Below are 20,598 nucleotides of genomic sequence, written 5' to 3' on the forward strand. Positions count from 1 at the left end.
TCCATGAATCAGCAGAACAGCTGAGCTCTTTCTGTGACTGCATAATTTTTAAAAGATATTTGAAATCTTTATACAAACATCTTCAGCTATAAATACATTGTTTTTACTAGACTTTAAACTCAGGCCTTTGTAATGGGTTTATTATGTTTTATTCAGTAATGTGTAAAAATCAAACAGAGATTTCAGGGATTTCAGAAGTTTCTCCAGGTATCAACAAGCAGATCTGGTTCCTTAATCCTGAGAAGATAAATTCAAAATATGAGAATGGCTGTGAAGAGCAGCCTTAGGTCTCTAATAACTGGAGCGAAAGACTAAATCTTCTTCTGGGGTGCAATGTAACTATAGACTCTGATTATCTCCTATCTTCTGATACTATTCAACCACTTGAGATAACCACTGCTGTTTGTCTAATGCACTGGAAATTTTGTAGTAAAGCAATGCTAATATAATGGTTCTTAAAGCGCTTCTGGGGCTGTTATTAAAGAAGCAGGCAGAAGAGTGAAGATATCACCACACTTGTTGATCTTTGCCTGTCGTTTAGGTCCACATTGTCACAGTAAGAGTTAAGCTGCTTTACTTAACAGTAAGGAATGCACTAAAGCAGTTTCAATACCAGTGGTGTTACCATGTTGTACTTATCTAAGCAATAAGTTATGTGGTGTAATTGCAGGCTGAATTAGGTCACACTTTGTCACATGGCTTATTCCAAATTGATGTTACTTCTGTTTGATTGTCCTTTCAGAAGCAGCAATGTACTTCAATAAATAAATAAGCTTGGGCAACATTTCCAGAACTGTTTAAAACTACAAAATTAGGCAATTGCAATTCATGCAGCATATGACAGAAGTGCTATAACTGTCAGAGAAACTGCAGAATTTATAACCACAACTCATGATTTATTCTGCAGAGTTAGATGAACATAAACCAGTTGTAAAAATATTTAAAGTATAATATCTGATACATGTAAGAGAGACAGTCCAGATTTGGATGATGAGCAAAGAAAACCCAACTACTGTCATGTTAGGGACATGAAGTACTTTTTAACTGAAGTAAGAAATTTTGTGGACAGTTCTTAAAACTTGTTTGTACAAAAATCCCTTTCTCCTGAGGGAGATACAGTTACTTTGTTTAGCTTCTAGGCAAAGAGCTTACAAACTGTCTACAAATAGGTCCTCAGGCCAGAAAGCATCGAAAAGGAGCAGTGACCTACTCCAGGTGCTCTGCAGTGGTTTGAAGAAAAAAACATGAATCCCAGAAGCAGCTAGTGGAGTATAAGTGCTTAAACTAATGTGCCCTACAAAATTAGTTTGGGTGGGTGCAAGCTACAAGGATGCAGCTACACTGTCACTGTCTCCAGGCACACTTCATTTGCTGTTAGCTGAACTATATTTGGACTACTTTCACTGCTAATGTACAGCATGTCCTGTGTCTGTAGAGTCCTTAGCAAAATGGGACCCTGCTCTTGACTGACCTCTAGACTGCACAGTGATAGTAATAATAAATACCAGGGAAATAAATGATGACTTAACACATTTGATATATTTCCCCCAGTATGAAAGAGCAATATGAATATGTACAACAGCACACTGTAAGCAGATTCTGATGTATGCTATATATTTTTAGCTCAATGGCCTTGCTCCAGACATTTCTGACAACATCTCTACTGTCTTTCATCATTTTGCAGTGGAGTTATGTAGGGTACTCTAGATTCGAGGTAGCTGTGGTTTAGTTAAAGTTGTATAAAAATATAGTTTAGTATCACCCTTTAGACAACTGCTGTGCAAACAATCATTTGTTAGAAAAAATAAATGACTGAATAGATGGCACAAATAACTTTTGTCCCAGTGTTCATATGTTGTGCTGCAAAATAAACAAGTCTAGAGGAGAAATTCAGTTCCTCCGCTGCCTATTTTCTATGCTTTATTGTTTATAAATAATTGGTTTTACAAAAACTAATAAGAATATTTAGAATTCCATTGCTGTCCCTCTTATGATAAACTTCTGCAAAAAACAGAAGTAAATTCAAGTAAATTCAGATGTGATACAGGGCTCACCAAAAAGTTAAACACTGGTACTGATTATAGCAATATTTCTTTTGACTTCATGTAAAGGGAAGTTATGGGACAGAAAATAATGAGATTGCTAAAAAGAAGAATACTATTACTTTATTTAGCTGAGATCTAGTGAACATCTTAAATTTTTCTCATTCTCAATGTGTATTAAAATGGTGCTGAGAGGTTCCAACCAGGAATTGGCATTAGGAAGACACTGTAAGATCTTCTCCAATTTTACACACAGTCAGAGCAGGAATAGAGAAAAAGGAATTAAATGTGGAGTAGTTTTACAATGGACCATAAAAATGCTGTTAAATCTGTGGGTGGCATTTGCTAACACCATAATCTGAACTGGGAGAACTGATGAGGAAAAGGAAAAAAAGAAGAGCAAGGATGGCAAAAAGGAAGTGCATTTAGCAGGAAGTAAAATGAAACTGAAGTGACTATACCTAACTGATCAGTAAAAACATAATAATGTTGCAAAGAAAAGTACAGGAGGAAAAAAAAATCATATGCTGATATTGTCAGTGCCTGATAATTCTTGCTGAAGCTGCCTCAGTAACTTCATGTGCCAACCTAAAGCATCAGACAGAAGAATAACTGCCTGTGACAGTAATCTTGATTTGGTTCAAGGTGAAGCATGTGTGCTTTCTTTTATCTTCACCTGCCTTCAAATACAAAAGAAAGATGCTGTCAACATCTGTGCCAGCATTTAAAATTATTCCTAGTAATAAACTTCTATTAGTCATCTTCAGATAACAGTACAGAGAAAAATCCAAACAAAAATGCAGCCATGATTAGAATTTCATGTACATAAAGTTATGACTGTGATTTACAACATACTTTTCAGGCATAGGAGTAATGATATTCTCCCAAAACATCAAAGAGATTAAGAAAGCTCTCAGCAGAGACCAAAAAGAGTAGCAAAAAAATGCCAAAAATCAATAAGACTTTTTATTTGGCTAGGAAAGAAGTTCATAGATCTGGTGGACCTGCTAAGGGCATTGTGTGAATAGATGTTGCTTGACATCCTGAGTGTTTTACCAGGACTGCTAACATATTTCCTTCCCTGGACTTAGAAGATACAGCTCATCTCATATGCAGTTTTGTTGTTTTTTTTCTTTAGATGATCATTTTGGTATCTCACCATTAATTTGCCAAGCTCATTTAGTACTCTACTGAGGCAAGGCTATTTTGCATATTAGTCTTCACTCTGCATCTTTAAGAAGGGTGTTGGAATTAAGCCCCTGATGCCAGGGGTAGATGCTCTGCTCTCTCTCATGAATGATCAACCTGGGTACATGGTAAAGCGTAGCCACTTGTTTCTGGAGTAGGCTGAAAGAAGTTTTGCCAACAGAGATATTTAAGTTGTTTGGAATTGCATTTAATCTTAAAAGATAATTAGTGTTGTCTTCTTTTTTATGCAACTAAAATCTATGGAAAGAGAATCATACCACACCTCTGTTTCAGCTGTAATTACCGTGCAAAGGTTAGAAGTCCCTGCATGCTCATAGGTTTTGTGTGGTGTCTGTTCATAAAAGCAGTAATGCCTCTCTCAGAAGCTACACACCAGACCTCCTGAGCATTCCTTCAGTGCCCCCTCATCAATAATTACAAATAAAAAAGAAATGGGATAGAGTGCATGAAAAAAAGACCACCTGAGGTTTCACTGAAGAAGTTAGTTAGACTTGTGAGTAAAAAGAAACCTAAAAGATTGTTGGCCAAGCTGCTGTGAATGCTTTACGTATTTTTATAAAACTATAGGCTGTGTATTCTTCTTCCATGAAATGTTAATTTTGTGTGCAAACTCACAGCTTTGGAGAGATGAACACTCATAGGTTCAAACAGTGACTAAAGGCCAATGTACTGAAGACCAACCCATTAAAAACTGTTAAATGCAATCATGCCACCTCAGGGTGTTTCTGGACCACAACTTCCCAGACTTGGAAAGAATTCATGCTTGGCTGGTTTCCCTTCCTTTTTTCGTTACAATTATTAATGCTGAATCTTCATCCTGATGCTCACCCTTAAACAAACATCTCCTCCTTTTCAAATGAGACATCCCCCAATATATTTCTCTTCCTTCCCAAATAGATGGGGATTTGGAAACAAATGCAGGAGAAATCACAGGACAATAAATGAAGGGAAGTGACATCGAGTTGTGACAGAAAAAGTTACTGAGTACTAGGAAACATTTCTTCACAGAAAGGGTTGTCAGGCACTGTAACAGGCGAGTAATTGACCCTCCGTTCCTGGAGGTATTTAAAGGATTTGTAGATGTGGCATGTGGGGACATGGTTTAGTTGTGGACTTGGCAATGCTATATTGACAGTTGGACTCAATGATTTAATGATTTTAAGGGTGTTTTCCAACCAAAATGATTTCATGATTCTATAAAAAATTGAGATGAATGAGAAGAAATAGCATAGAGTACTCTCCATAGCAATGACCATTTGTGGAGCAAGAACTCTGGTCTGACTCAACACTTCTGCTTTCAAGGCGTAGCTGTAAAGCCTTACCAAAGTAAGTTTTGCTTTTCTCGGAAAGGGCAATACTTTGTTATTCCAAACAAATGGTTCTAGTGGAACAGGGTCAATAAATACTTCTCAAGGTCTGCAACAGGCACGGCAAAATTAAAGCAAAATATCAAAATTGTGCTGTGAATCCCACTTGCTTTTGACAACAGGTAACTGTGCAGCAGGAAAACAGGAACTGTAATCGAACAGGAAGTGTCACAAGGAATTTCTATGGGGTCCATAATTTTGCATGTACAGCAGTTGTGGTTTTTGTGCTCCCACGGTAATTTTTCGGTCTCGCTGCTGAAATGCAGATTTGGAGGTCAGAAGCACAGCAGCCACCAGCTGCCAGAGTACCCCTGTGCTTACAGACTGCGCTCGGATTCAGGCAGTTTTACTCAGGGCGGAGAGCCAGGGCACTCAAACACACACTGGGCTGTCCTGTGTGGGCCGGGGTTTGGGGCTGCTCAGCCGCCGGCACATTCACCCTCCCCTCTCCGGAAGCGGCCCCAGGCCCGCTGCTGGCGGGGGCTGCCTCGCTGGGACGGGGCGGGCCGAAACTCGGCGGCTGCTGCCCCGACGGGGTGGGAGGGGAAGGAGGAGGTGCCGAAGGAGGAGCGGGCAGGGCGGCGCTGCGCCGAGCGCGGCGGCTCGGGCCCGCCCCCGCCGTCTGGGGGCCGCCGCTCCGCCCCGCTCGCCCGCCCGGCCCGCGGCTGCCGGGAGCGGCTCCATGCGCTCGTGCCGGCAGTGCGCAGCCGCGGCGGAGCCCAGCCGGGAGGAGGAAGCGGCGCGCGGGGAGGGAGGCCGAGGCCGGCGGCGGTGGCGGCTCATGGCTCGGCGGACGGGCGGGCGGCCGAGGCGTGCGGGCCGCTAGCGCTCCCCGAGGCGGCGGCTCCGGCAGGCGAGGGGGCGAGGCGCCGCCGGCCCCTCCTGCGGCGGCGGCGGCGGCGGCGGCAGCTCCGGCTCCGTGTCGGGGGCGCGGCGGTGGCAGCTCCGGCTCCGCGCCGCCTCCCCGCGGGCGGGTGTTATGGCCCCTTGGGGGAGCGCGGAGGGCTCCCCGGCTTGGAGGTCAGCGCAACTCCTGCTCCTCGTCGTCTCCTGCTGCGGTAGGTACCGGGCAGTGACGCCGCCCGTCCGCCTCCGGCTCGCGGGCCGGGAGGCGGCCGCGGGGGAGGGGGAACAAAGCGGCCTTTCTCCCGGCCGGCCGCGGCGGGGTCCCTGGAGCCTCTCAGGACCGCCGCCACGGCCGGCTGGTGTCCCCGTACTTCCCTTCTCTGCCCCCAGCCCCGTCTCCTCCTTCGAACTCGACTGCTCCAAAATTCGCTCCGGGGTTTTTTGTTTGTTTTGTTTTGGTTTTTTTTTGTGTGTTGTTAATTTATTTATTTATTATTTGTGGGGATGGACGGAAATCTCCTCTGGGAAGTCCTTAAAACTGCGGCCGGGATTCTGGGATTTGGCCCAGCTGCCCTGGGCTTGCTCTCCCGCAGATGTGCGGTGCCGGGAACTCCGGAGTTGGCGCGGAGCCGCACAAACAAGCCAGCCCCAAATCCTCTGAGTCACGAGTAATCGCTGCCTGTGGATAATAGGGATGGATGCTTGGGAGATGTTCCACGTCCGGCCAGGACGAACGAGGCCTGGTGTCGGGGGCAGGGCGGCCCCTCCGGGCCGCGGAGTCGGGGGCTGGCACTGGTGATGAGTTTGTGACACATCGGCACAGGCCTGGAAGACCTTCCAGGGACCTTTGCTTCTGCTCAGCCTATCCGCAGTTCATACCCGAAGAGGATTTCATTCCTGGCTATTAACCCATCTTTAAAGCAGAACTGCTAATGAAAAATATTTGTGTAAATGTATTGAGATTGGTTTTTACAGTGTAAAGGTGGCCCAGTAACACATGACAGATCAAAAACACAGATGCTTGACAAAGAGAGTCGTCTCATGTTTTCTCAGGGAGTTGTGTTTGTTTTAGGAAGTCGAGCATAGGCTGTGTCCATGGGCCTCAAGCAGGAAAAGCAGCCTTTGGCACAGAGCTGGGCATGTGCCTTGCCCTGAGGAGGACAGCGACAGGGGCCCTGCTTCAGCAGTTCCTGATGTAGATGCCTTTGCCCTAAACAAACGATTGAACATAAGAAATTGGAATCTCTCTCACTGTTGAAAAAGCAAGCTTGTATTTGGAACATCAAGATATTTCAGATTTGCCTTTGCAAAGTGTTTTGTCCAGCGCATGCCTGTGCTGTAACAATCAGTCCAAACTCTAAAAATGTAGATGTACTACATAAACTTGTAGGATTGTTTCCCATTTCATATTTACATGAGTAGAAGAGTAAGGAAGGTTTCTTCAAACAGAGCTACAACTATCCCAGTACCCATAACCAAATAGATACACTGGTAAAGTTTAATTTTTGAGTGGGTATATTTGCATAAACAAGTGGGGTACTGACTAGTCTTAAATGCGTATTAAGTAAAGCAAAAAAATTTCATGTCAAAAAGTAAACTACAAACACAACTGAAAGGGAGTTAGCTATTGGTGGAGCAGGAAGTGGTAGCAAAAATCTCAAGTTTCGATATATTAAGCTGTTCTTCTGTTTGCATGCTTAATGTACTTAAAAAATTAATTTTTGTGAAAAGGTTTTTTAACAAACTCAGTGTTCTGGTTTTATTATACTCATCACAGAATTGAAATTAAAAGTCAAAATTATAATTGTGATATTCCTCATCAGCCTGACCTAAGTAAAACGTTTTGAACTGTGATACTGTAACTTAGGTGTTACTGTCAGCATTTCCCTTACAAAAACTTAAATCACAAGCATAATCTTTGGTTTGAGAAAAACCAACCAAATTCAATTTTTTCTGGATAACGCTATTCATAGACCTTTAATCAAGACTTTTGAAAGTTCAGCCAAGAAGGCTTCATAAGTTTCTTCTGCTTTGCTAAGAAACACATCACCATCCATTAATACCACTGCCAGGAAGGAGAAGGTGCTTCTGATTTTGATCAGCATGCTGTGTCACTTCATCCTCATGAGGAATTAGTTTCTCTTAACAGTTTTTGTTAAAAATGTCTTAAGTTCTGACCAGTTTCACTGCTCAAAGGAAAGGAGCTTTATCGTTCCTAGGCTATAGTATCTGAAACAAAAGCAAGCATTTATTGTGTAGCTTTCTCTAGCTTTCACTTTGATTTCTCACATTTATTTATTTTGGGAGAAAAAAGTGAGACTGGGAACTATGTCCTATTAAAGCATTTTAACTTCCTGTACTACTGCTTTTAGCTCTTCCAAACTGATTTAGTATTGACATGAATTTGATCAAGACTGCTGTCAGCATAGCTCTGGACTGTAATGTTGATGCTGAGCAGAGCCTTGCAGATATCATTATGTTAAGGCTTTGAATGCAGTAGGCAGTACTCAAGGTAAATGCATGCCTGGGAAAGCAATGGTGCATCACTTCAGTTGCCTTCCATTATGTAGTTGCACAGCTAAAATGTCTAGAATTTTCTGCTAATTAAAATACTAAATTCACCAAGGTTGTTATGTGGGCATTGAGCTCTCCAGAGAATGTTTCTGTTTCCCTGTAGTTGGTGAATTTTTCAAACCTTCTTTCTGATGATGACTGTAATTATAAAAATTTGAGAAGGAGGAATACTGATGAGTGAAATATTGGAATAGCACTGACTGACAAGAATTACAGCTTGGTAGGGCATCGGGCAACAGTATTTTTGGTTTATATTTCCAGCCTTCCTGTTGGCCTTGAGAGTTTTATATCCAAGAAGTAATTGATTTTATGTGTCTCTATATAATCCTGGCCTAGCTTTTACTGGGACAAATATTAAGGCATTTCTGCTTATCTCAAAGGCCATAACAGTTATCTGAGTTTAAAACAGAACCATATGTTGTGCAAGTAATTATTTTAGGGGGAAAAATGTTGTTTTAGAAATCAGTCCTGTTCTTGAGGGAAGTATTTTTCAAACCCAAGTTCCATGATTGATAAGCTGTAAATTAAGTAAATCTTGGATTCATAGAATCGTGTAGGTTAGAATAGACCTTCAAGATCATAGAATCCAACTTTAAATCCAGGACTGCCAAGTCCATCATTAAACCACGTCCCTGAATGACACATCTACATGTGTTTGAAGTACCTCCAGGCATGCTGATCTTATTTCTTTTTTTTGCTGTAACATAAGTTTCAGTTAGAGAATTGAATTTCTAATGTTACCACTTTGTTTGATATTTATTTAACTCTTGGCAGTATGGTGGTTCATATCTGATTGGTACTGTGATGGAGCACTTTTGGGACCAGTTTGTGAGGGATTGGTGTTCAGAGCAGAAGCTGAGTTATGAAAACTCTCTGAGGTGGTATAGTGCCAGAAGCTAGGACATGCCTTCCTTTGGAATGGAGTCTAGAAACATGGGTATTTGGCTTCTTCAGCTTTCTGGAAATTCAAACTTTATATCGTCTTAACTGTATTTGTCACCTAGATATATTAATTCGAATTTCTGTCGCACTGAGCAGAAGACTAGAGGCAATTTCTATAAAGTTTTGTACAGTTGGTAGCAGTCAGTGCAGTGGTACAGTAGATGAATCTCCCTGCTTCTGACTTCCAGATGTAAATGTTTGTCAAAAAAATATTTACAGTAGTAGGACAGGGACACTAAAAAGAGTTCCAAGGTAGAAATAGCATCAGAGGAGGTCAGTCTTAATTATCCTTATCTCTAGGTTGGTCTTTGGTTTGGTGGGTTCCCTTGGAAGCACTAATGAGTGAGAAACTTTAGTAGAGATCATAAAAGAATAATTCCCCAAAATTGTGATTGAAACGGTGTTTTATGTTAGACTACTGAGACCACAGTGCTACTGATATTATTTTGCCCTGTTAAAGAAAAACATAGTACACTTATATCAGCTTTAAAACATTTAATTTTGGATTAGAACCATTCCAGGTTTCTGTACTACAGATGTTGCTGGAAGTGATCACTATGCTGTGTATATAACTCATACTTCATTTGGTTCTAAGGGAAGACAAGTAAAATTGTCATAAAAGTTCACTTGTCAGGACCCGAACTTTACTTGCGTGTAAGTTTGTTAATGATGGTGTGAATGCGGAAGAATAAATAGTTTTTTGGGTTCATTCACCTTGTTTGAAATAACAGCCTGAATCATGTAAGCAATTAAAGTCTGCCAGCCAGTTTATTCAATTTTCTAAAGAAGTTGAACTCTAAAGCCAGAACAGACTGTCCTAAAGGAATCGCTTGACTTAATAAATTATTATATCTTAAACTCTTGACTGTCAGTCTTTAGTGATATTTTGTGATATACTGAACAGATATATTTTGCTAAGCTATAAATCGTATTATTGGCAAAACCACTGCATTTAATTTATTAGAACAGTTTTGTAATCCTTTAAGAGAACATGTCCTAATTTTAACACTGTAGAAATTTATGTTGTCTAATAAGTTTATCGTATGTCAACTTGTTCAAGTATGTACACATTCAACTGACTGTTCAGAGCCAATATGGCATCTATAGTCAAAATGTCTGTGAGGTCATGTGGATAATATTTAAAGCAACTTTCATTCAAGGGGAGGAAAAAAAAACATATCCTAAACAACTTCATAGCAAAAAGTTTGAAAATTAAATATAAGGTAGTCAATGTAATTGTTATTATGCAGTAAATGAGAATACTGTCAGCCAGAGAAAGAGCAGAGGTGTACTTGTAACCAGAATCATGACAGAAGCCATCTGACTCCATTCCTGTCATCAGAGCAGAGCATGTAATGAGGATGGCTTTTTCATCTGTTCTGTCACTGCTAGGAGAGGAAGAGCTCTACTGCATTGGTGTTGGAAGGACCCTACAGGTGAACTTACTTGATTCATTTACTTCAGTCACTGCTGTTTTAATATCAAATAGATGTAAATTGTATCAGTATTATTTTCAACTAAGCACTAAATATTTATTGTTTTGTACTTGGTCTGGCTAAAACTGAAAATTATTATCAGTGTTGTGATTTGTTAGCAGATCTCAAATTTTTAAACTTTGTGCCTTTGGTGTATTAGGTACATTCCTTCACACATAATATACCTTTGACCAGATTCCTCAGGTTTCCCCAGGTGTAGACATTATTTCCATACTTACGAAGTATAATTCACTAATTTCCTTACAGGTTTTTAAAAAATTCATGGGTACTCTTTGTACTGTGTAAATAGTGTGGTTTTGCTTTCTTAGATGTCTCTGCATTTTCTAGTTTTAGTGTTCCATTTATACTGTCCCAGATAGTTAATGATTATGTTAAAATACTGGAACAGGTGAGATATCTAGCTAGGCAGTAATTGAGAGAGTTTGATTTGTTGACACCCTGGGATGTTTTTAGCTTGTATGCATTTCAGAATTACTAGCTGTGGTGTTTTTGCAGTACTAGTTATTACTTGAGGTGTCAGTTTGTTGGAAAAATTGAGCGTCCATAGTTTACATGGTTTTAAGAAAACACTGGGTACCAGTGCGTTGGATACTAAAAAATTTGGTTGTAGATTTGAGTTCCTGTGTTTATCCCCTCAGTAGAAATAAATGCTCAGACTGGTTTATAGCAGGCTGTATGATACCATACGCTGAAATATTGTGAAGTATTTGTGTTGTTCTATGTTATTTTTTTGTTCCCTATACTTGATTTTTTGCTGCAGTTGTTACTTCACTGATGATTCATTATGCAAAGCTGTACAATTGCTTTGAAATATACACTATTGATTCTTGTGAGTATCTAAGTTAAAACTACTGAATTCAGCATAATTGGCAGATCAGTGCAAACACTTCAAAAACGCCCTAATCTAAGTTGTGGTTCGGACTTGTTTCTCTGAACAGCTGCTTTAAATTTTGGATATACTGTTAACTTTTGATACATTGCAATCATGGTAGTGGAGTCTTCTTATCAAGGCTAGAATATTTAATGGCTATGTACTAGCTATTAAATATGTACTAGATTTTTTTTCCTGCTATTCTATTTGACACTGAATTTTAGGTTATGAGGGAATTTCTGTATATCTTTCTCAGCTATTTAGTGAGGAGCAACTTTTTGTAACTAGTCAGGAAGTTAGCAAGCAAAAATGAAAGCCTCCCCGAAATTAAGAAAGCTTACAAGTAGAGCATGTTTTGAAGGGAGGAAGGGAGTCACACAAAACCACTTGGTTTAGTACCTTGAGTCAAGGTGGTCTCTCACATAAGCATTTTGCGAGTTTTGGTACTTATGAGACTTTCCCAGATACATTTATTTGGTCGTGGAATTTTTTGTTGTGCAAGAAAGCTCAATGTGGTTACACTCAGTAAATCATAAATTCTGCAAAGCAATGAAAGTGAACTAGTTGTGTTTCTCTGTGAGGGGAAAGTACGTTTGAACTATATATATTGAAACTGCATGTTTCACCCATGTGATTGTGTGTAATTCATGACTACCCTTTGCTTAACCTTGCAGATGTTTCCTCTGCTAAGTGGAAGCCCCTGGGACTGGCTGTGGGTGACCAGAGCAGACATGCAAAGTCAGTTGTAGCCATGTAACAGTAGAGTGATCCTCCAACAAGCAGTGTGAGCACACTTTAAGTCATGTAGTAAAAGTGTCTGTAATGAAGTTCCTTGTATTTAAAAGTTAAGAAAAAATTAGTCTGCTAGAGGGTCCTGTATCTTGGTTTTATTACTCCAGCTTCGTATGCATGTATTGGGAGATAGAGATAAGTCCCTCTGTAAGTACAGAAGGATTGTGAGAATATTTACTTTGTGGAAAAAATAAGATTTTCTTCTAATTTATATCTAGTGTTACTAGAAATAATTTTGTTCTAGTCAATAGTGTATCTTAAAAATTTAATGATCCTACTCATTTAAGGAGCTGCTTCTTTAGAAAGAACTTTTCAATAACTGAAGGCAAGCAGTGTAGAACAGAAAAATGAAATCTTGTTTGATGTACCTTGTAGTGGGAAGGCACACACATTCATATGCTCTGACTTCTAGAATTTAGCTGTATATGAATTTTCATAAGACTTTGCTTAATATCTTTTTTCCTATACTTCACAAAGGGTATTATAATTCAGTGAATTAGTGTTTCCTGGTAGGGTGTTTTCCTTCTAGGAAACTGTATGGAATAGCTCAAATAAAAGCTTCCATTAGAGATATTGTAGTAACTAGGACTGAGATAATGAATACATCACATACAGTAAACAAATTAATATATATATGTGCTTCTCTTATCACATAGATTTAAGTGGAGAATTTAACCTTCCCTTTCTTTACTTCCTGCACATAGAGTTCAACAGGGTAATTTTCAAACAGAGATTCATTTTAGAGTCCTAATTAAGGTGCTTTTTTTGTTTGTAATATTGTTGTATTTACTATAAGTAAATATAATATTACAAACAAAAAAAGCACCTTCATTTTACTAAAGAATTACATTTTTCCATTTGCTGTCTTCTAGAGAAGTGCTTAGGGAGAGTGTAGAGGGATTTAACTCAAAATGTGTGCTTAAACAACTTTGAAATATTTGTAACTGGACTTGAGAGAATACATATTTCATTTTTTCCAATTTTTAATTTTTTAAAGGTATGGAGGAAGAACATGATCTAAACATCAGTTAAAATTACCTAAGAGAGATGTCTACTCCTCAGTCAGGAAGATGAATGACATCAGACACATGACTCTTGATCACAGCAACTTGCAGCTGGAAGCACTGATGGGGATGGACTTGGGTGACTCTATAATTAGCAGAAATAGCTTCCCTTGTCAGGGCACCTCCCATTTGTCATGTTTCCTATCTAAAGGTACTGAACAAGCAGTCAGTTCCATGGCTAAAGTTCAGCTGGTGTCTGTGGTTGGAGAGATTCATGATGACAGAAGAGCTGGCATGGCAAGGGAGGGAAAGATTGGGATGTCTTGTTAAGGCGTGTTCACAGCTAAATGTGGCAGAACTGTTTTTCAGAGTGGAATAGGAGGCCAAGATGTCTACAAGAACAGCTGTTTTGTAAGAGGTTGGGCAAATAGAGGGAAGGAAAGGAACCATCCTTTTATTTTGAGGGTATTATGATGCCTGAGTGAGCATCTAATCAGTCTAAGAGGTTGCTCTTATGGGCAAGGAAAGAAAAGGTTTTGAATGCAGAAGAGCTTGGAAATTTCTTGAGGTCTTGATCTCTGGCTATCCAAGTATTCTCAGGCAGAGGGGTATTACAGGAACATTAGATTCCTGCATTTGACCTGTACTTTAGCAAATAAGGAAATAAATAACTAGTAGAGATCTTTGAACATTTTGTAATTCAGCGAATGGTTTTTGTCAATATTTTTAAGCTTCCATTTTTGTGATCCCTTTTCTGGCTGATACTGGCGTTTGGCATTTCTGCACTCCAGCAGCTTTACTGCAGGATGTGCCTGGGATCTGCATGTTTATAGAGTCCAGTTACTAATAACCTACCTCCCTGTTGTTGCTCATCCAGCTAATGCTGTTGCCAGTGCCTGTTGCCTAGGTGTCATGTAGTTTGTCTCACTTCAATTCCAGATTTTAAATTATCTGTTGTGTCTGTCATCTATGCATACAGTAACAAAGCCTCAGTGGTATCACAGTTCTCATGCACATGACAATCCAATATACCACAGCTGAGTGATAATGTTAGTAATCCCTTTTTAGTCCACAATACTAGCTTTCTGGTTTTCCTCATCTGTTGTGGAAATGTGGGATAGTACAGAGGCCTTTTGCCTTTACACTGTAGATGAGTAAGGCTTGAGGGGAAGAACTCTACCTTTGTTGTCTTGCCATAGTGAGGAGCACAGTCCACTTTCCCCACTGTTAGTTGGAATTGCAGAGCTTGTGTGTAGAGCTGTAGTGGGCTGATTCTGACTGAATACCAGGCACCCACAAAAGCCACTCTTTAACTCCCTTCTTCAACTGGACAGGGTGGAGAATGTGTAACAAAAGGGCTAATGGATTGAGATAAGATCCTTAAGAGAGCTCACTCACCAAATACTGTCATAGACCAAACAGACTCGAGTTAGAGATATTAACTGAATTTAACAAAATTAGAGCAGGAAAATGAGAAGTAAAAACAGACCTTAAAACACCATCCCCCTCCCTTTCCTCTTTATTAGCTCTACCTCATTTCCACCAGTGGCACAGGGAGACAGGGAATAGGGGTTAGGTGAGTTCATTGCAGTTCATCCCTGCTGCTGCTCAGGGAGAGGAGTCCTTCTCCTGCTTCAGTGTAGGGTTCCTTGCATGAGAGACAGTTCTCCATGAACTTCTCCACAGGCAATAGCGGAAACTGCTGCATCATGGGCCATTCTTCCTTGGGGTGCTGTCCTTAAAGAGCAGGCTACTCCAGCCTGGATTCCCCACAGGGTCACAAGTCCTAGCAGGAAACCTTCTCCAGTGTGAGCTTCTCTCTCCATGGGGTTGCAGATCCCTGCCAGGAGCGTGCTCCAGCGTGGGCCTCCCAGGTGTCACAGACTCCTCTCAACATCCACCTGCTGCAGTGTAGGTCTCCTCCGCAGGTGCACGTGGATCTCTGCATCCCTGTGGTCCTCCATGGGCTGCCAGGGGCACAGCTGCCTCACCATGGGCTGGCTGCACCGTGATCTGCTGAGGAATCTCCTGGCTCTCCTGGACACAGTGGAAGCTTCCAGCAGATCTTGTGAAAAGCCAACTCCTGTAACCAACCCCCTGCTACCAAAACCTGGCCATGTAAACCCAATATAGGTGCTTTTAAGGTTCATGAGGAGTTTTCCTGGAAAAAGCAATCCTAATTGTGCAGATTAGTAGGAGCAGCAGTGCAACTGTCCTACACAATGATGACATCCTTCAAGTCAAATCTGCCCAGAGAGTAAAGTTAAAGTCATTGCTAGGGAGTTGAGAGACATCCCTCACTCCTACAGAACAGAAAGTTTTATTGGTGCTTGATAGTGACTTTTTTTGAATTATTATCTTGAAATATTCAGCTGTATATCACTCTTAAAGCATGGGAGCCAGGAATATGTATGTGAAAATTAAATTAATAGGTCTGTGTTTCACTTCCTTTCACTAGTTTTCTGAAACCATCTGTATTTTGAAGCTTTACAAAGAAGGTCTATCTGAAGTCTGAGATAGCAGTTTAAAGTGTTGGTCATGAAGGAATTCGGCATAAAATATAAAAGCTTTCAGAAATGATTGATGATTAAAATAAAGCTGAATTTAAGTTTTTAATCTGAGGTCTTACTTCCTAACCATACTGCACATTTGAGAGCCAATAAAGTGCTCAAAGTATCTAATTTGAAATAAACATGTGCAGTTTCTCAGGCATTTGTGTTGCTCAACTAAAATGATCACATCAAACAATTTTTTTTGAGGGAGATGAGTTACTGTGGTTGCAAGGAGGTCTGAACTAGCTCTAAACTTGTTTGAATGTGGTGTATAAATTAGTGCTATGAACATAAGGATCATGGCGTTAGATTCTTACTAAGCACCTCCTTTATGCCTGTACTGAAATACATTGTACTTTGATGTATTTTTGGAGTGTCTTGATGATACTTAAATTTATTTAGGCAAGTAATCAGAGTTTGGTTTGCACTTTATGGAGTTCCATTGTCCTGGGAGTGCTTTTCTCCCAGATCTGGAAATCTGCTCTTAAACAGGAATGATATGTACTTAAATTAGCAATATACTTCATTATATAAAGGCAGATAAATAGGAATTTGAACATGTAGGCATTATGTCTGACATTGATCTTGTACTTGTCACCATGCTGTGTCACATTTTTTGCTATTTTAAAATACAGTGCCTCCCTTTAAAAGGGCCGTAGGAGCAAGTGCTGAATTTTGTTATCAGGTTGGCTTTTAATAGAGTGAAATGTATGTAAAATGAAAGTATTTTTTTACCCTTTATTTTCCAGCTGAATTAATGCATTGAACCTAATGCAACCTCCTCTTCCAGCTACATTTCCTAAAAAGGAAAGCCATAGCTGTTGGAACCTTAGAACCTTTTAGATGCAGAATAAAGTATCACCTGTTGTGGCATTTAAAAAATTTGTGACACCTATACAGTGGTGAGGACAAAGGCCAACAGAAATGCCATCTGTGTGGCTGCCTTTAGCCACAGTAAGCCTAACCAGTTACCTTCTGGAGACTGAACCAGCTCAAGTACTTTGAGTGAATACACAAATGTCTTGAGAAATCACATTGTCTTGATGCCCTAACACTGATAATGGCAGATTCCATCTAAAAGTTACCATGTAATGTCAGTTCTGAGCCTCTGAGTACTTCTGTAGATGATCCAGAAAGAAAAGGGAGTAAATAGTCAAGTGGATAACAATCAGAGTGAAGTATGAACAGTGTAAGAATTTGCAAGTATGCTGTCTTCACAACATCTGCTTTATCACAAATAAGCCTTACTCTTCAGTTTTGTAATCTCTATCAACTTGAAATTTCTCCCTAATTTTAGAAAGTTGTATATGTATCTACCATCAATAACAGATGAAGAATGAAAAACTCTGGTACAATGAAATATTCCAGGTTTTCTTTATACTTGTTTCCCAGAACTGAACCTCTTCTTGAGATACCCTTTTTGTTTCTCAAAGAGCCAACACACAGCAAAGCCAATGCCCTTAAACTGTGACTTACTATTATTATTCATTAGACAAAGTTACCAGTAAGGAATTGTAAGGGATGTAATCTGCTTTCATCAATGCAAAAGTGTAACAATGCTTTTCATGTGCATTGAAAAGAATCTACATCCAAAAGAATACAACTGCCTGTCAAGTTTGGTAAATGGTATTAACATAGGAAAGTAATGTATTTTTCACTTAGCTCTTTTTCCAAAGCATTCTTCATCCCTTCAAAAAAACACTTTTTTTTTCTTTTTTTTTTTTTTCAGTCTTACACAGGTTGAATCTGAGTGTCCCAACAAATGGCTGTTGTTTCTTTTCCTAGTTGACTGTTAACTTCTCATGTGATCTCTCTTTATAAAGGAGCATGTATGTACCTAGTGGTGACTTGCTGGTACTGAGCTTTCTTCTCAAAAATAGGCTTACTCCAAAAGCATGCTATAAACTTCACTTACATCTGAATTTACTGTGCTTCAATATGTGACACAGTTGGTAGCAAACCTTCAGTAAATATTTTTGTTTTAATATATTCTTTGCATTATCTTCTAAAAGCCCTTTACTCTCTAAATAAGGTTTAATTATTAAGATAGACTAATACTGACAGTATTCCTGTAAAGTATGTTGAGCAAGGTAGAAACTGAAGCACAGAAAATAAGTAGCTGTTTCATGGTTGTGCGTGCATAGAGTTTGTTACTCCACATTTCTGATCCTATACTGATTCTGTGTGAGTGAACCGGGGAGTCTTGATTTGGTGTAATTTAAGGCAGAGTCAGTGTGGGAAAAGACAGGCTTATTAAAGGAATGCGAGGCAACAGGAGCATGACTTAATGATCTGAACTCCTCTGCAGAGAAGTCTCAATTCTCAGTGTAGGAAGATTAGTCTGGCCCTTAGAGGGAAGATAGAGAATGAAGAGTTGTCCTAAATTATTTAAATGCCAACAGCATCCTTCTGGGAAATACCCAGTTGCTGAGTTTTGTTATAGAAGTGGAAATAGGTTACTTTCAGAGCAGTGTCTGTTCTGCTTTATTTAAAACTCCAGCTCTTATCCTTGTCTGGTTTTACAATTGTTACTAACAACTGATTTCCTCTCATCTGCTCATTAGAAACACAGTCTATTGTATAGTTCAGCTGTGTTTAAGTGAGTGGATGCAGAGTGCTTTAAGAGTTTTAGTGATGATCTGCTGCTGCCGCTTAAAGAGCTCCTTCAGACCACATACATTTTCTTGGAAGCAGAGGTAGAACATTCTTTATCATGGATTACTGTATTCTTTGTGGAATCTGTTACACTTAGTAGCAAATCTACAATGAAACATCTATGTTGGAATACATATAGAAATGTTGTGCCAAACGTAGAAATAGTCCGAAGTGTTTGGAAGTTGTGGGGAGTCTGCAGATATGCACAGCTGAGTGATCCACAGGAAGTGAAGCTTGAATTGATAGTTAAATTGTTGGGTAACAGTGAATATACTCAAATTAAACAACTGAAGTGGCTTTTGGAGGATGAGGTGAACTGGATGGACAAAGGAGCAAGCAGTTACTATGTAACTTGACATTCAGTCATCTGGTGTTTATCAGAATTATTCTTGTCAGGGTTATCCACAGAGAGAGTTAATTTTTTTTAATATTATCCCATATATTTTAATAAGTTCTTTTTAGGAAGCTGGATTGCAGAAAGAAATAGTTGTTTCAAAATACCCTTAGGAAGTTAATGACTTGTGTAACCAGTAGTGAGAATGTTTTTTGATCAAGAAAAGCATAGATCTGAAGAGCTTGTGTCAAAGAGATGAGGTGTACTAGGTGTAGGGATAGCATACTGGAAGGTAATTACAAATATGAATGTAAGGGTATGTGGTGACAAGCATTTTGGAAGTACCTGTTAGATGGCATTCTCTTCTCCAAGGTGTTCATTCCTCTTACTATGTTTAAACCTCTCTTCCTATTTGTGCTTTTGTCGTTGGAAGCCTGCCCTAGAGCAAATGTGTTGGTGTTGGTGTGCGTGTTTGTTTGTTTGTGTGTGTTTGTTACTCCTGGCTGCCTGCTTTTCCCCCCCAAGGAACTGATGGTTTGGTAAGGTTTTTCAGAACACTGCAGAATGGTGCTCTTTGGTTTTCCCAGTGCTCATCCCCAGTAGGCAAGTTTCTTTGAACCTCCTTTCCTAGTTCTGCTGGTGGGATAGGCTTGTGGGTGAGCCTGAGAACAGGAGTATTAGAAATGGGTGGCCTCCTGCTGGCCTTGTTGAAGCTGAGGGAGATGGTATGGTTCCAAGTATGGCTGTGTTTCAGTGAGAGGAAGCTTATTTCTTTATCATTCATCTCTGTAGGCTTTTCCGTTGGTAACTGAATGAAAAAGGGAGAGTGGGCCAATTCACACTTCTGTAAACCTATTTCAGCTATCTAACTTCTGAAAACCTATTTGCTCTTTTGAATTGCAGTGAAATTACCTCTAAAACATGATAGTTCAGAGTGCAATGTACCACCACACTTGAGTTAATTTGACCCTGAGATAAACATGTAACATGAATTTTATAGATGTTTCCAATTCTTTGCAAAGCTCTTTGATAGAAATTACGGTTCTGCTGCCCGGGACTACATGGATGTAGTTGACAGACAGATGGGAATATCTGTGCATATTTAAGGAAATCTGGATGTAGTTCAAATTTCATGTTACAGAAAAGAATGAAAGATTCTTGAAGGCTTAGAGCTACTGTAATATAATAAAACTTGGGGTTTTGTGACCAATAAAATGTGAGACTTTCTCTTACCGACTACTGAGAGTAGGCACAGAAAGTGCCTTTAGGGTCATACAAACAAGCCTTCATTTGTAAGGGGTGGCGTCTGTGAGTAATTGTGATCCTTAAGTTTCTGTGACAAATACTTGCTATGTAAAAAGCCAAAACCAGAATCCATATAGCAAATTACTTGTGTGTCTACTTTAACACAGTTATAGTTTTTCAGGAGTAATTTGTGAGTCTCAGGAATGTAGTTTGACAGTGGAAAATTACATACTTAAGTGTTTTAAAACAGTCTTTGTTGTATTCTCTTCAACCAATGTTAGGTATACTATGGCTGTCTTGAAGTTGAGCTGTACTCTACTGAACTGCAGCTGCCTAAACTGTCTATCTTGTCAGATGCTTATCTAGCTCTACAGAAATTTTGATTTCTGGATTACAGGATTTTATTTTTCTTTTTTTTGCAGTTGTGGAGTCATAGTACTATCCAACACTCATGTTTGTAGTCACTGATAATAGAAGATTATCTTTTCTAACTACTGGGAACCCCCATGGCAAGAGGCTGTAGTACCCTACAGTCCTGTGCAATAAGAGAAACAGTATTCTGGCTGTCAGAAGTGCACTTGTTTCTAGTGCGTATAAAGGTGGTAACGTTAACTGTGCTTATCTTAGAATTACTGTATTAAAAGTGTTTTCACGTAATTTCTCTTGTCT

At 39.7% G+C, this 20,598-nt stretch overlaps 1 protein-coding gene across 1 annotated transcript in view; it reads left to right on the forward strand.

The window, feature by feature from the left end:
- The first annotated feature begins 5,230 nt into the window (after nt 1-5,230).
- The window catches only part of LRP12 (LDL receptor related protein 12), a 50,066-nt gene continuing 34,698 nt past the window's right edge, over nt 5,231-20,598 (forward strand). The window contains exon 1 of the mRNA XM_054629211.2: nt 5,231-5,676. Within this exon, the coding sequence (XP_054485186.1) occupies nt 5,598-5,676 (79 nt within the window). The 5' untranslated portion in view covers nt 5,231-5,597. The remainder of the gene's footprint in view (nt 5,677-20,598) is intronic.

The sequence above is a fragment of the Agelaius phoeniceus genome, chromosome 1, assembly GCF_051311805.1.
Source record: "Agelaius phoeniceus isolate bAgePho1 chromosome 1, bAgePho1.hap1, whole genome shotgun sequence".
Lineage (NCBI taxonomy): Eukaryota > Metazoa > Chordata > Aves > Passeriformes > Icteridae > Agelaius > Agelaius phoeniceus.